This window comes from Vigna unguiculata, chromosome 5 (assembly GCF_004118075.2).
Source record: "Vigna unguiculata cultivar IT97K-499-35 chromosome 5, ASM411807v1, whole genome shotgun sequence".
Classification (NCBI taxonomy): Eukaryota; Viridiplantae; Streptophyta; class Magnoliopsida; order Fabales; family Fabaceae; genus Vigna; species Vigna unguiculata.
Window position 1 is genome coordinate 43,332,434 of NC_040283.1, and position 17,361 is coordinate 43,349,794.

At 29.9% G+C, this 17,361-nt stretch overlaps 1 protein-coding gene across 2 annotated transcripts; it reads left to right on the forward strand.

Moving 5' to 3' along the window:
• The first annotated feature begins 6,759 nt into the window (after positions 1–6,759).
• LOC114185437 (actin-related protein 2/3 complex subunit 1B-like) lies at positions 6,760–15,374 on the forward strand. 2 transcript variants are annotated; one of them, XM_028073154.1, is made up of 15 exons: positions 6,760–6,958; positions 9,177–9,262; positions 9,657–9,733; positions 9,865–9,959; positions 10,519–10,588; positions 11,419–11,488; positions 11,907–11,980; positions 12,066–12,108; positions 12,534–12,615; positions 13,128–13,216; positions 13,324–13,409; positions 13,628–13,691; positions 14,583–14,689; positions 14,873–14,928; positions 15,035–15,374. In XM_028073154.1, exons 1-15 carry the CDS (start codon positions 6,889–6,891, stop codon positions 15,091–15,093), a joined length of 1,128 nt encoding a protein of 375 aa, XP_027928955.1. In that variant the 5' UTR covers positions 6,760–6,888; the 3' UTR covers positions 15,094–15,374. The 2 variants fall into 2 exon arrangements, with proteins under 2 accessions (XP_027928955.1, XP_027928956.1); XM_028073155.1 differs by having other exon boundaries at positions 6,798–6,958; positions 9,657–9,776.
• Positions 15,375–17,361: the final 1,987 nt, after the last annotated feature.

A 17,361-nucleotide genomic window follows, 5' to 3' on the forward strand; every position in this document is an offset into this window, starting at 1 on the left:
AAGACATATTTACTATTTTTCGTTTTTAATCTCAGTGTTGTGTGTTTAGTTGCTTCTTTGATGTCTATTGGTTGTGGATTGAAGAATCAAACATGCTTAACATAATTAGATTTGTACTGTCTATGAAGAATCAAACATGGTTGGTTGATTTCAAGGAAAATCCCAAGGTTGCACAGGAACATATGAAGAATCCTATGATGATGAACAAGATCCAAAAGGTGGTCAATGTTGGAATTGTCCAGATGAGGTAAATTTGTAGAAGAAAGACAATATTTGTTTGAAATTAAAAAATTAGGAAATTTTGACTTTTTTTTTTGTCGTGTTTTGTTTTAGTGTACTTCTTACTCCTTTTTTATATTTTATTTTGACATAATTTTATTTATTTTAATTTAATCGGGGTGTGTTGTTTAAACTTTATCTTTTGGTTTTAACGGGTTCGTCATAATTTTGGTTATTGCAGTTGCTTGGGTGTACTACAAGTATTGAGGCATATGTGAAGCTTGGAGAAGAATCTGAATACATTAAGATCACCTTCCGAGGGGACTACAGAAAGGAACACAATAGTATTATGTGGAAAATTAGTATGGGTACCCTATATCTTAATTTTATGTGTTGAGAATTTTTGTCCATCTTCAAGGGAAAAAAAAAAACTACTCAACAACCATAAATATGTTTTAGTACATAATATGAGAGCTTTGGTTTTGATGTTGAATAAAAAACTATTTGATTCAAGCTATTAGCATGGATGGTGTTGATCTTGCATGCTCCGTTTTTAAACTCAATTGCAGGAGGAGTGTGTTTCTTTAGTTAATTCAATTGCAAACCCAAATGTTACATTTGATGTAACAGAAAAAGGCAACAAGTCACTTGAGTTGAAGATTCAAAACCAGGTGCTCTAAAAAATGTCTCTGACGAGCATGAATTGTTGTAGCGGTATATCTTGCATTTTCAACATTATTTTTTTATGACAGTTATTTCCAATTTATCTTCTTCATATTTCTATCTTATAATTTCAAATTCTATTGATTATTCTTTTTGCTTCTCAAAGTTAAACCTATACAATAATGATAGGATAGGCAACTCAAGATGATGTAATGGGTATAAAGATGAAAGTAATAGTATCCTTCATTAACAATGGCAATTGCAACGTCCACTGGTGATAGAAGGTTAACCATGACTTTTATGTTAATGTTGGTAATAGAAGTGAAAAATATTGTTTGATCTTTGAGACAAAATTGTTTTTATTGTTGTTAATGTCATAACACAATGTTAGGCTGCCTGTTAACAAAGATAACGATACATTGGTACTAACGTATGATACAAAGGACCAAATTCATAATGTAGTTCTAACTAAATAGGTTAGACATATAGATGTTTGTGAAGTTTTGCATGAACTTTGTTGATAGTGTATAAAGTTTAATCAGTTGAATTTTCTTGAGTTGGATTTAGATAAATATTAATTACTTCTAAGCTTTTCTAACTTAAATCATTGGTTGATTTCGTGTTTATGGTATTTAATCTAAATATTTATGTAACTGTTTTGTTTTCTACCATTGTAGGGAGCATACAACATGACTGTTAGAGTAAACTATAGAGGTATGATTCCCTATCATCACAAATGCAATTACCTAAGTCCTTATTTTCTTGACTCTTGCATCTTTGTTTAAGAGTCTATTCGATATTTAACTTCATTGTTTGATTTCCAAATTGCTGGGATATAATCTCATTAAAGATTCTAAATTTTGTTTTAGATGAATAGAGGAACAATTATTATAGATGCTATCACCTACATTGAGAAGCTGCAAGACAAAGTCTAGAGTCTTATCACTGATTCTGTTTTGTTGTTTTGCAATTAACTTTGGTTCACTGTATCTCATGAACTTGAGATATTTTAATTACCCTTCTTTGAATTGTAATGTATTAGCTATAACTATCTCTGTATATACCATTTTAACACTGAATTTTGAATTGTACCAAGAAAATACGTATGTTTAGCATTTAAGAATATTCACTCAAAATGAATGTTCTATTTTTTGGTTAGAAATTTTATAGCATTAACAACGTTGTATGTGAATATTGTGGTGTTGATAATTGACTTTTTCAATGTTTGCAGGATATAACTTATGCTACAACCTTGGAATGATAATTAATGACAAGATTTGTTGAGATCCTACGAGACTTTATTTTATTGTAATAATGATTACAATATTAGTGGCAGAACACATGATTATTTTATGTCAATTAAGATTCATAAACCATTCTTCCATTTCAATTATTTTAGAACCAAACTTAGTATTTCTTTCATATATTTGTTCATTTTTCTAACACCAATTATGTCACGAGCATTTGATTAATTTTTTAACAATTTAACAAGTAATTATAAAATAAACAATCTATGTGCTTAACGAAATACCTATATAACTTATAATTATAATCTGCTTAACGAAATATCTAAAGAACTTACACAATATATTTACATTTTACTTAACTAACGACCACATGTACTTATGCTTTTCATTTTAATATAATATATAACTTAAATTTATAATTATAAATTTTAATCATGTAACAATATTATTTTACTATACATTATTTATCAATTAGTATCAATTTCATAATTTAAAACAAACAAATCCATATCTAACTATTATTTTTTAATCTAATTAATAATAATAATAATAATAATATTAGTATAATATATTATTATTAATATAACAACAATTACATTAATTATATAATAGTAAAATATAATATTATAATTAAAAATTTTATTAATTAAAAAATGCAATATAATATGCACCAATATTAATAACATATTTATATATTTATTATTTAATACTGTTATTACAACTATTTCTTTTAATTAACTTAACTAAAATAATAAATTAATTATCGTACATAATTAAATTAATAAAAAAACAATTAAATTAATATTTCATTTATATATATATATATATAATAACAAAAAAATATATTTTAAAAATTACAAAAAAATCAAAAACCACGACATGTGCATACGTATTTCATTTTAATTTAATATACATGTGTTTATATCTACATGTGTTTTTATTTAAAATTTTTAATATCAATTTCATGTTGTATTTATTTTATACGGGACTATATTATACAATATGCTTACATTTTACTCTAACTATATGCGTGGACACACGTTTTATTTTAATATAGTATACATGTATTTATATCTACATGTGGTTTTATTTAAAAAATATAACATCAATTTCATGTTGTATTATTTTATACGGGACAATATTACACAATATGTCTACATTTTACTCTAACAACGACGTCCCTGGATACACATATTATTTTAATATAATATACATATGTGTTTATATGTACATGTATTTCTATTTAAAAATTTTAACATCAATTTCATGTTATATATATATATATATATTTCTTTTTTTTGTACGGGGTCGTATTACACCATATGCCTACATTTTACTTTAATAAAGACTCATACATACGCATTTCAATTTGATATAACATTGAAGTGTTTATATGTACATGTGTTTTAAAAATTTTAACATCAATTTTATGTTGTATTTAATTTATAGGGACCATATTACATAATATGTCTACATTTTACTTTAATGATGACTCATGGATATGCATTTTATTTTAGTATAATATACATGTTTTTATTTATATCTACATGTGTTTATATTTAAAATTTTTAACATCAATTTTATGTTGTATATTTTATACGGGACCATATAACATCATATGTCTACATTTTACTTTAATAACGATCCGTGCATATATATTTCATTTTAATATAACATACAAGTATTTATATATACACGTGTTTCTATTCAAAATATTTAAATCAATTCAATATTGTATTTCATTTATACGGAATCATATTACATAATATATCTACATTCTACTTTAACAACCACGTATATATACGCATTTTAATCTAATTTAATGATAATATTATTGTTAATAATTTTAATATTATTTATTATTATTAATACCATTGTTATAAATTGTTTTAATTAATTAAATTGATAACATATTTAAATAATAAAATTAATCATTGTATACAATTAAACTAATAATAATAATCATTTAAATAATTGATTTATATAATAATAATAATAATAAAATTTTTGTTTTAAAAATTACAAAACATAAAAAATGAAAAAACACGATGCACGGGTAGAGATGGCAAATAAACCCGTCCCCGTGGGTATTGCCCGAACCCGTCCCCGTTTTGACGGGGAATCCCCGCATTGACTGGGTATGGGTATGGGTATGGGGAATCCCCGACTTTTTCAGTTGGGTATGGGGATGGGTATGGGGATGTACATATACCCGCCATAATATCCGTCCCCGCCATATCTCCATTCTCGTTTAAATTATTAAAATATTCACAATTAATTAAGTAACTCCTATATATATATATATATTTTTTTCTATTTTTTTTCTTTTAATTATTTCATTTGTCATGAAACTCATTCTCATGTCCAATATATTTTTTATCTTATCATAACCTTTATGTAATTATGTTAAAATGATGTATGTTAATAAAAAAAATATTATGCCTCACATTTGAATATTTATATTATTTTTTAATATTTTTATTTATTATAAATTTTCCTTTCACATAAGAATGTTTATACTCTCAATTTAAGATAATATAAAAAAAATTCTTTACTTATTATTATTATTATTAATTTTTGTTTAATTTGAAGAACTCTTTTGTTTCATTGAAATAATTTTCGTTATTTTTCAACCATTAAGTATATATGTTGATATTTGAAAAGTTTTCTTAGTTCTCTAAGATATTTTTCGTCTTATCATACCTTAGTTATACATTTGATTTCCTTTGTGTGATTTTTTTCGATAGTCTCTCAAATTATTTCTAAAACACACATTTGTTAGTTTTTTAATATTTTTATTTATTGTTTTTATTTTTATCATGTAGAATAATATTTCGATATATTTTATCTAATTATTTTTTATTTTATAACTCATTATTAATCATAATGTAATTTTTTCACTTTAAATTATGTTTGAAGTGGTTAAAATTTTATATATATATATATATACATATATATATATATATGTATATATATATATATATATATGTATATATATATATATATATAATGATATTTAGGAATAATATATGATAATTCACTACAAGAAAAACATGAAATGGTGACTAATTTAGTCAGTAACCCATATCAGTCACTATTTTTCGTCATTGGTGGTAATAGTTGATTTATTGTCTGAATTAATGACTAAATTAGTGACTGATTCAATGATCGAATCGATACTTGATTTAGTGACCAATTTAATTACTAATTTATTTGTAATTTAATGACAAATTTTTTGGTCACTAATGATATTTCTATTTAATTTTAACCACTTCAAACGTAATTTAATAATTAGTTCTCTAAGGTATTTTTCATTTTATCATACCTTAATTATACATTTGATTTCCTTTGTGCGATTTCTTTCGATAGTCTCTCAAATTATTTGTAAAACACACATTTGTTAGTTTTTTAATATTTTATTTATTGTTTATTTTCATCATGTAGAATAATATTTCGATATATTCTATCTAATTATTTGTTATTTTATAACTTACTATTAATCATACTGTAATTTTTTCCACTTTAATTGTATAAATAACTTTTATTTACTACAATATAAAAATTTAATGTAATTGCTATGAATATTTTTTTGTCACTATCGAACATATATTGAAGTTCAAAAGATACAAAATCTATGTCAAAATTTTATTATTATGTTTATTATTTGTTCTTTGTGTCATTTTGATCAAGTGATGTATTATAACTTTTATTAGTGTATAAAAAAGAGATTTATTATAATTTAAAAAATTGAAGTAAACAAACATTTAAAATATATTTTAATTTGAATATTTGTTTTCCTTTTATTATTATATTTATTATTTGTTCTTTGTGTCATTTTGATCAAGTGATATATTATAACTTTTATTAGTGTATAAAAAAGAGATTCATTAGAATTTAAAAAATTGAAGTAAACAAACATTTAAAATATATTTTAATTTGAATATTTGTTTTCCTTTTATATTTTTTTGAAATATTTTTTAATTTTATCAACTAAATTTATCAATGTTGTAGTTTGCAAATTTAATAAATGTTTTGGTTCACATGAAATTTTATTTGGTATTCTAATATAAAATGTAAACAATTATAATTTATTTTAAGGTATTTGGCATCGAAGAAAATCCTCCTAATATTGAATATTTCATAATATTATGTTTTCTTTATCGTAATTTTTTTTCTTTTATAAAAATTAATATTGAAGTAGTTAGAACACGGGTACGGGTATGAGTACGAGATTATACCCGTTACCCGGTGGGGATGGGGATGGGAAAAAAGTTTGATACCCGTTGGGTTTGGATATGGGGATGGAGATGAATTTTTTATGTGGGGATGGGTATGGGATAGCGAAACCCGTCCCTGCTCCGCCCCGTTGTCATCCCTATGCACGGGTCTCGGTTGTTAAATTTAAAATAAATAAATATACAAAAACAAGGAAGACTAAGAAAACAATCTAAACAAAATATTGAAAATTATTTCTAAAAAAAGTTATTTAAGGAATGCAAAAGTCACGTTTGATAAAAAAAACAATTAAAATGAACGACTAACCAATAAGCATAAGCTTTACATCTTTAAAAGATTTAAAAAGTTAGAATTAAACTATTTTTTAAGTTTGAAAGTAATCAAATTTTGGAGTAAAATTCTTAAAAAAATGAGTAATCCCTACTCAAACAACCCCTAACTAACCCCCTTCATTTCACTCCACTTCACAGCCAGATCTCGTTCTGTTCTGTTTCACTCACTGCACAAGATAGAAAGAGAAATAATGGTGGTCATGGCGGTTCACCAATTCGCGCAATGCATCACTTGCCACGCCTGGAGCGCCGATCAATCTAGTAATTACTGTATCTCTCTATTTAAATTGTTTTATTTTTTCGGTTTGGATTCCGACAAATTCACTGTTTCGAGAGAGAACAGAGCACGCCTTTCGCTTTTTCTTTTGCCAATTTTAGGGAATTGGATTCGGCGGTGGTTTGAATTTGATATGTTCTGTTCGTCGATGGAATCTGGAATTTTCTGATTTTGCAGATGCGATGTTGATTGGATCTGATTTTATGTTTTATTTTGAGTTTTTTTTTTTAATTTGAAATCGAACGGAGGCTGCGGTTTGTGAAAATTAGAAACCTTCTGCACGAAAATTATTCGATGGCGAAGCTGATAATCACCACGTGTGGAGTGTTGATGTTTTCTTTTGCTTGAATTAGGAATCGTTTGGTTCCTGAAGCTTGGAAAATTGTTCATTTTAGTGTGTTTAATTGCCTAGGGAAATTGTGTAACTTGTTTGATTGTTTTGATCATCAATTTGAGTAATTTCTTTTGTGATTTGAATTTTTTTGAGTTTTTCGCAAGCTACTGCTTTGTGATGGTGGGAGAATGGCATTTTTTAAGAAGGAAAATACACTTGGTTATATTATTGTAAACCTCGGTCATGGGTGTATAGAAAACTTGAGCGAAAGTTACTAAGTTGTGGATCCAATGCAGATCAGAGGATGTTTGAAGAACTTGAGTGAGAGCTACTAGAAGTTATAGTGTGCAATGTGAAATTTTTGGACATGTGGAGGGGAGAAGTTAAGAGGTTGAGCAAAAAGTTTTGTTCACTTTGTTTGGATGTTTCGAATGTCCAAATTTCTGTGATCTAAAGTGTTCATAAAATGGGGGGTTTTGGAGCTCTTTAACATCACGTGTGGTGCATTGCATGTGCAGCTACAATTACTGCTATTTTGCACATGGAGTGTAAATCCCTATTTTGGCCCATTTTCAGACTTTTCCAACCCTATCATTTTCATATTTTTATTCTTAGAGTTTTAGATCAACTTAATATCACAAAACGGGTTTGTAAGAGAGGATTGCATCCTACTTATATACTCTATTTTAGTCATACCACTAGTTGATAGTGATTTCCAACATACTTCTCTTACGTCAAGGATTGGACATCTTGAGTGTTCGATTAGATATTAAGATGTAAGTCCACTAGTTGCCTAATAGCGGATAATATGTGAAACCCAGCAACAATTGCTAAAATATGTTGTGAGACCATCTTGAAAAGATTTCATGTCTATCACAACTTTACAAAATTAACTTGTAAATTTAAACTTGCATGTCACTTATATATTTGATTTTAGCCATACCACTAGTCGATGCAAAGTCTCCAATATCTATCATTTTCCAGTTGGCTTTAGAATATGGAAAACCCTCCTTTTTGTTCCTATACAGTCATTTCTTTTTTACTAGCCTGTGCTTGCCTCATCTACCCTCATGAGCTCAAGTCCATTGGTTGCTGGCAGTACTTATGGTCATTCCTAGCATTTACTAGTATTTTTGGTCACTGAGTCTTGTGTTATCTCAACCATGCATTTCCTATGCCCATCTGCACATTCTCTGGTGACCGAATCACATTTTGTCATTCAACCCCCCACTGTCCTATTCTTTTTGACCAGGACGTATTATATAAGAATATGACTTTGCTTTTGAATATATATATATATATATATATATATATATATATATATATATATATATATATATATATATATATATTTGACAAGGGGTATAGCGCCTTCTTATGGTTGACCTTTCCGTGTTACGATCCAAGATTGACAGCTATGCTCATGACATGTTTAATCAAAATATGTTTGAACTTGGAAGGTTGATCTCGATTAGCAAGATTATAGTGGGAATATTTTGATATTTAGTTCCTTGTTACTAATGCCTTAATATTAGGAAATTTATTCTAAGTTGTTGTTTTGGACCAAATTGGTGATTTTGTCTCAATACATAATAATTTATTGTTATAAAGCTCGTCAAACGGTGGATATAATTTAAGGTGCTTCAACATTTTCTTTTCTCATGCAAATGTAATCCTGGACAGTGTTACCTTTTAATGAATATGATATGAAAACGTTTTAACATTTTATGTATCATAGTATATTCTAAGATTAAGAGTACAGTTTATGGGGCTTACGATAACAAATCTACTTTTTAGTGTATTTAAGGCATATTATTACTGCTTTGTTGATTCTTCAAATATTATAATGTGTTTATCTCTTTTTGTAGTGGTCGCTTTATGTCCAAACAATAATGAAGTGCACATCTATAAGTTGGTTGAAGACAAATGGGAAAAGGTGTATGTTCTTCAAAAGGTAGCATGCTAATATTCCTCCTTTTGTTTCTATTAAAATAATGTTATTAATTATGTACTTTTGTTTGTGGATTTGATCACAGTAGTAGATATGTAAGACTGATATTTTTTATGCTTAGTGATTAAAAAGTTAAGTTCGACCGTCAGAAGTGATTGGACTGGCAGTAAGAATGAAGGCAATTTTCAAGCAATAAGTTGTATTACATTTGTGGTGCATATCATATAGTTCTATGAACTACTATATGAGTCTCCAGTAGCATTTGATTATTTTCCATGAAGTCAACTCTGATGCCAATAATATAATGATTTTTTTTTCTATTCCAACTCTGTTTATAGTGGATTAACTAATTTGGTTGGAGAAGTAAATAGTTTCATTTCTTGGATTTCTTTCTCAGCATGATCAGGTAATTTCTGGGATAGACTGGAGTGCAAGATCAAATAGAATAGTTACCGCATCCCATGATCGGAATTCGTGAGTGCCTGTGTGATTTAGAACATTCAACTTGTCATCCTAGGTCTTGGTGACTTTTTAACATTGCATTTTTTTTATATATACACAATACATAATAACAAGCTTAGATGCAAACCACTTGTTCTTTGTAGATATGTCTGGAACCTTGAACAATCAGAATGGGTGCCAACTCTTGTTATCCTTAGACTAAACCGTGCTGCTCTTTGTGTTCAATGGAGTCCAAAAGGTATTTAGCATGTTGCCGTGGTTCATTTTCTATATGCTTGTCTTCTTAAGTAGAGACATGTCTATATCCATGAAACTTCATCAGGGAAAATAATTACTCCGAACGTTATGAGTTGTCTGCCTTCTTGAGTTAGAAAATAATTACTCCGAAAGATCCCATAATTTAAAATAATTGTGTAGGAGTAAAAGCTTTTCTTCCTTCACAACCCCTTGCACGATTAGATTGCAGTTAGTGTGTGTTGGAAGATGTAATGACCAAGAGGCTATCATAAGCCAACTTTAGTTATGCCCTTGTCGTGCATGTCTGGTGCAATTTTATACTTGATCAAATTTTTACCCACCCAAGCCTTGGGTGCAATGTTAATATTGGATGTTTGATCCTCCAAGGTGACACTTTTGTCCTTCGTTACTCAGGTGCTTTCACCTTCTTTTCAATATCCTTTTTTTTTTTGTGGTTTTCCTATAATAATTGTCTAAACCTTTTTTGTTAACTATTTTGTAATTTGTTTTAAAAGTTATATGTTATGGTTATGATGCATTTCCAAATTTTGTTTTTGCAGAAAACAAATTTGCAGTGGGGAGTGGAGCCAAAACTATTTGTATATGCTACTATGAGCAGGACAACAACTGGTTTCTCTTTGTTTCCTTGCACTTTATTTCCCTGGTTCTTTAGCATCTTGGCTACAATAAAAAGGACATGTATTTTACGTAGTTATTTTTGATGTTTTAACCTCGTTAGACGGGTTTACCTGCAGTTTGACTTCCCCTAGTAACATCACCATGACTAATAGTTTATTTATTTATAAAGAGAAGGAGAAGCTAAAAAATAGCAGTAAAGAGAAATTTATTAAATATGAAATAGGTGGTTTCTATGGTTAAATGGGAAATAGAAACTTACCCAATAATTTTACAATTTTCCAACTTCTAAAGAAAATTCACCAAGTGTGTCATCATTAACACAGTGAGACCCACAAAAAAGAAATATTTTTTAAATTTGACACTTCAACATTGTCTGACACATGTTATATAGATGTTGTATGTGTGTCAGCATCAGACATGGGGACACACATTGAATTGAAGAGCTATGTCTGTGCTTCATAGAATGTCTTGGTCGTGTCCTTAACTTGTTCATAAATCTTGCCTTTGATAATATTTAATAATTAAAATTGATGGGGTATGCTACTTTCTAGTTAATTTGGGATTTAAGTTGACGTTAGTTAGAGTTGCTTTTGTAATGAATTTTCCATTTTGTATCTTGATATATTTTAGCAATTAGCATGCTATATGATTCAATCCAATCCACTGCTTTCATGAGGAAGTTGGGTTAAAAAAATTCCTAAACCCGGCCCTTCCTGTGGACACACCGTTGATATAATTGGAACATTGAATTTCACAATATTTCGTGGATATTTCTTTTCTTTTCATTGTTCATGCATTTTATATTTGTATCTACTTTGCAGGTGGGTCAGCAAACTTATCAGGAAAAGACACAATTCTTCAGTGACAAGTGTTTCTTGGCATCCAGATAATGTTAGTCTGTCTTTCTCATACATAAATTGATATTCCAAGTGTTTGTCTTTATTTTACAGTAGCTACTGAAAGCCTTTTTGTATACCAAGTCCTCTGAGTTGCATTTGCTCGGCTAGCTAAAAAATTCTATAATTTGGCTTTTTTTTCATATGCCTATATTTGTTGATTGCAATTATAATTTATATGTTATCCTATATTTTAAGTATATGGCATTTATTTATCTCCTGTATTCTAAGTTCCTTTTCCTCTATTGTTTTACCCGAAAAAAATTCTTGGCCTGTTAAATTATTAGTTTCAGGCTCAAATTTTAAAAAGTTGTGTTTTTCATGACATTGATAATTGTGTTCTGAAATATATTTGCTATGTGATGTAGAAAAAAACCCTATGTACAACATCTTTGTTTTTCTTTAAACTGCAGATTTTTCTCGCGACAACATCAACAGATGGGAAATGCCGAGTATTCTCCACCTTTATTAAAGGCGTTGATGCAAAGTATGATAAAAGGATATTTGACTGTAGTCGACTTTTTTTTTTTATGTTTTTATATCATTCAAGTTTAAATGTTGAATTGGCACAGGGATTCAAAAAAGGGCACTTCATCAGATTCAAAATTTGGAGAGGTTCAATTTTAACTCTTGTTCCACATGAGATTTTTTTCTTTTTATATATTTATGATCATCTTAATGTAAAATAAATTTGCATACATGTTGCAGTAAATACGTTGCTTGTGAAACCTGTTAAATGTCCTATGGACGTAATATTTACCTGTTGTTGATTGTAAAGTTGAAATGATATAATTTAAAAAGAAGACTTTGTGAAGGTTTGGTGTCTGGAATTATATATTTTAGCATACTGATCAGTGACTGAATGCAGCTGAAAGAATTGATTTGTACAAGATTATAATAATGAACTGAATATCTAATTAGCTTTCTTGTAAACATTTTTTCTTCTATCTCTTAGAAAACAGAAGAAAATAGAGATATTAAATGAAAAGACATGTTGGCTAAGTGTATCTTCTGCTAATACTGTTTTTGTTGTGCAACAGCTGATTGTTCAGCTTGATCTCTCGTCATCTTGGACATTTGGAGTCAAGTGGTCACCAAGTGGCAATACTCTAGCGTATGTAGGTGAGGAAATTCTTTCCTCTGGATGGTTACTCTCTGCTAGCATAAGATTATGATTGCAAGTTAGATGCTTTTGCTGAGGTTTAGTTTATCTTTGTGTTTTAATAAAAGAAGAATATTATAGATAAATTTTTTGGTACTATCAGGTATTCATGGCGCACAATGTTTTTATCGACACATTATAGTAAAATAAAATATTGGTCTTTTATGTAAAATCACGGAATCTTCTGAAATTATTGCATTTTAGCAAGTCACGCTGTGTCTTTTACTTTTGAGCATATGGAGACAGAGAGAAACGAGAGCATAGGATAAATTTCGTGTGTTCAGACTACGACAGAGCTATTGAATCTACAGGGCAAAAACATATTTACAAAATATTGAGGACATAATTACAGAATATTAGCTACACCATTTTAAGCTAATAACACATAAATGAATTTAATTAATCTTAATATCCACCATTATTATATTTACAATGTTCTAACAGACCAACTATATTTGTTATTATTATACAGGTCATAATTCTATGATATATTTTGTTGATGATGTTGGTCCTTCTCCTGTGGCCCAAAATGTCGTGTTCCGTGATTTGCCCCTCCGTGATGTGGGTCAGCATCCACCCTGTCTATCTATTTTTAGTTTTCCATTGTCTTTTTTGCTTATTTACTGATATTTTTGGAACTGGGGAAACATGGTATTATATGTTTTCAGGTACTATTTGTTTCTGAGAGAAAAGTGATAGGTGTAGGATTTGATTGCAACCCAATGGTTTTTGCGGCAGATGAAAGGGGAACTTGGTACGTGTAAATTCAGATATTTGTGTTTTTGATATCCTTATCGTGACTTTGTCCAATTTGTATGCTGCAATAATTTTACTTTCTAATCGAGCTAGAATTATTGTGTTTTTTCATCTTTACATAAGGACGCTTTTAATTACCTTTCTAGGTGGAGGAAACGTGTTTGTTTTCGTTCCTCATTTATTTTTACTAATCTTTGATTTTTTTTTTTTATATAGGAGTTTTGTCAGATATCTGGGAGAACGGAAAGCAGCATCTTCTGGATCAAGATATGGCTCACAGGTAACTGAGTTTCTTGCATAATATTATTCAGTATTTAGCTATGAGAAACGTAAATCTCCTGCTGGAAATCAATTTCATTAATAGTGATGGCTAACTTGAAAATACTGATGGAGTTGTGGCGTGGCTAATAGAGAGAATTCCTGGTCCTCCTACGTTCCTAACACATTTAGGTTTTGTCAACTTGGAAAGATCAAAGAAAAATGTCAGCAAAAAATTATGGTGTCAACTTGAGGGAATCATAACTTCCATTTTGATGTCTAATGAAGATACTCATATCGTGCCAGTAATAAAAGAAAGTTGTTGTTTTAACCTACCAAGGAACATGCATAAGAATCTCTAGCTGACATATTTTTATGAAAATAAAATTTTAATTTCGAGAAAATGGGAAAGTACAATTAGCAGAGGATGTTTATCCTTTAGAACGGGTTAGCCAACTGCTGAAATTAGTATATTAGAATCTTGTTATAGTAAATTGTAACACAAGAGCTGTGAAAGGTTAATCTTTTAAAAGAAAAACCACTGGTTATAAAGAAATTCTGCAACATAAAACGAACTAATCGAACCACCTTATCTGGTTTTCTGTCATCTACTCCTCGTATTAATGCATCAATTCTAACTTTTTAATACTATACTGGAACAAAAAAATAGCGAGGGACATAATTTGCAAATTTGTTTATCCAGAGCAAAAAATGTAATTAAGTATTTTCTAGTTATCAAAACCTCATTGTAACGTGAACTTTGACAGCTGAATCAAGCTTAAAGATAGGTTAGCACAAGGTCATAAGTTGTAGGCTTGTAGATATTTCGTTTAATCTTTGTAGTATTTCTGTATATGTTAATAACTGGAGGTTCACTCTTTCCTTCATTTGTCAAATTATGTCTTTTAACCAGTTCTCTGAAGCATTTGGGAAGTTTTATGGTCAATCAAAGCATGGAGTGAACAACGATGCAGTTGAAACTTCAAGAACTCGTGGAACTGTTCATGAGAACTGTATAAAGTATGTATCTTCTTCATGAACTGTACTTTCTCGAAATGCGATTGGTGATGTTACATATTTTCTTTGTAAAATGCTAGCTTTTTCAATTCTACAATATCATAGCGGTTTCACAATGACAGTGAAATTCAGGCAACTTAGTTCATATAAAATGCTAACGACTGGGTTGATTTTTGGCCTCTATAGTTGTATTATACCTCTTGGGAATCGTGGAAAAATGATAAGGCGTTTCAGCACATCAGGTTAGCGGAGAATGATGGTCATCTGAATTTTTTGTTACTTTTTTGTGCTGATATGGTTTACCTCGAGAAGGCTGCTTTTTCTAATGCTTACACATTGAATATACAGGATTGGATGGAAGAATTGTTGTATGGGATTTGGAAAATGAGCCAGACCTGTTAGAATGATAAGCTCATCAGTAAATTGTCACATCTTCATGGTAAAGCATCTGAAGTTGATTGTTGGATGAAGCATTATACCTTGTAAATTAATTTGGGTATGAGGGATTTAAGTGATCTCTAGTCATTATAATCAAGACTTGAAAGTGTCAGACATTTCAGCCCCTAGAATATGTCTATAAACTCTACCTCAATGTTAACGTATTCTCTTATTCAATATTTTGGCTTTTGTTTTCCATGCAATCACTCTCCGGAAAAGATTTATAATCAGTATTATTCTTGCAAAGGAATATCAGTTTCATTGTTAGAGGACTTAAATGTTTTTCCTTTACTCTCTATAGGTGATAGATATTTCATTCGATCCACATTTAAAGTTCTTAAAGTTTAATCATCGTAAAATTTTTATTTCTCATAAATCCTTATGTAAAATGGAAGTTTGTCCGTTAAGCATAACAATTTTTCGTTTGACTTTATTTTTTTTGTGTTTTCCAAGTTATTATTAATGACTATTACTGTAGTCTATGCTAAAACTGTAGTTAGTTTAGCAATGACATAACTAACAAGATAAGGAATATTAAAGAATATTAATTAAAGTAATTAAGACAATGAAGACGATTTTAAATTAATATAATTATATTAGTTTTAACCTCATTTGTTACTTACTTTTTGTGTGTAAAATTTATCAACTATCCTTAATAGAGGATGCTTACTAAATTAAATGTTTACGCAAATTTGTCAATTTTAAATTCACAATGTTTATGCAAAGTAGTAAAGTTGAATGTAAACTAAATTGGCTATAGAAAAAAAGCCTAACATATTATTAATAAGATAATGATATTCCAACAAAATTTTTTGACAAGGTTTTGACACAGCTTACGTGGCAGCAGTTTTTTTAATTTTTAATAACTGAAAATCTTTGTTTGCACGTGCAGCTGAGAGGGAAAGAAAAATGAGATTAAATGTCCTTTAGAGAGAGAAAGAGAAGAGAAAAAAGGGGGGAGGTCCGTTCCGCAGTGAGAAGTGAAGAGAGAGAAGGTGGAAATACCAACTTGCGGCCGGAGTTAGAAAGTGAAGAGATAAAAGGGGGAAAGTGAGGCTTGGGTGGGGCGGCCGGAGTTAGAAAGTGAAGAGATAAAAGGGGGAAAGTGAGATTCTGGCAACCATTTGGGTTGGTGGTGGTGGTGGGTCGTTATCAGGCAATGCGAGAGTTAGAAGAAGTGGTCGACAACAAGGAATTCGTCAGCCCAAGCGTACAATCGACCATTTGGCGGAGCCCATTTAATTTGTTTAAGCCAAATGTAACGTTTTTCGGTCGTATTACGCAGAGGATGTGTATGTGGTTGTTTGGTGTTCTTTTCAAAGATAAACTGCATTCAAAAGCGGGGAGTTATGCGTACGTAAGTGGGGAGTAGAGTTTAACTTTTGCAACACTGCTACAATATGGAAGAAAAACTATTTTTAAGTAGCCTCTTCGAACCGTTGACCATGTAGTTGATAAATCACGACGTCTAATTGCCCAATTTAAATTGAATGATCGAAATTAGGTGGATTTAATATGGCCACACAACTGCATAAACAGCTGAGGCCGATGTGGGGAGTAAGGAAGGAGTACGTGGGGAGTTGAAGCAAAGTTTTCTCAACAAAGGTGCAGGACATAGAAAAAAACCTAAGTAAAATGTCGTCAAGCCTTATTCCTATTTCATTCGTTTACAAATAAATTCCTTGGCGTGACTCAAGCGTTAGCCATTTTCAAATAATTTAATTTAATGTGACTGGACCCTCACAGAACCCCAAAGATATATTGCATTCAAAAGCGGGGAGTTATGCGTACGTAAGTGGGGAGTAGAGTTTAACTTTTGCAATAGTGCTACAATATGGAAGAAAAACTATTTTTAAGTAGCCTCTTGGAACCCTTGACCATGTAGTTGATAAATCACGACGTCTAATTGCCCAATTTAAATTGAATGATCGAAATTAGGTGGATTTAATATGGCCACACAACTGCATAAACAGCTGAGGCCGATGTGGGGAGTAAGGAAGAAGTACGTGGGGAGTTGAAGCAAAGTTTTCTCAACAAAGGTGCAGGACATAGAAAAAAACCTAAGTAAAATGTCGTCAAGCCTTATTCCTATTTCATCCGTTTACAAATAAATTCCTTGGCGTGACTCAAGCGTTAGCCATTTTCAAATAATTTAATTTAATGTGACTGGACCCTCACAGAACCCCAAAGATATACTGCATTCAAAAGCGGGGAGTTATGTGTACGTAAGTGGGGAG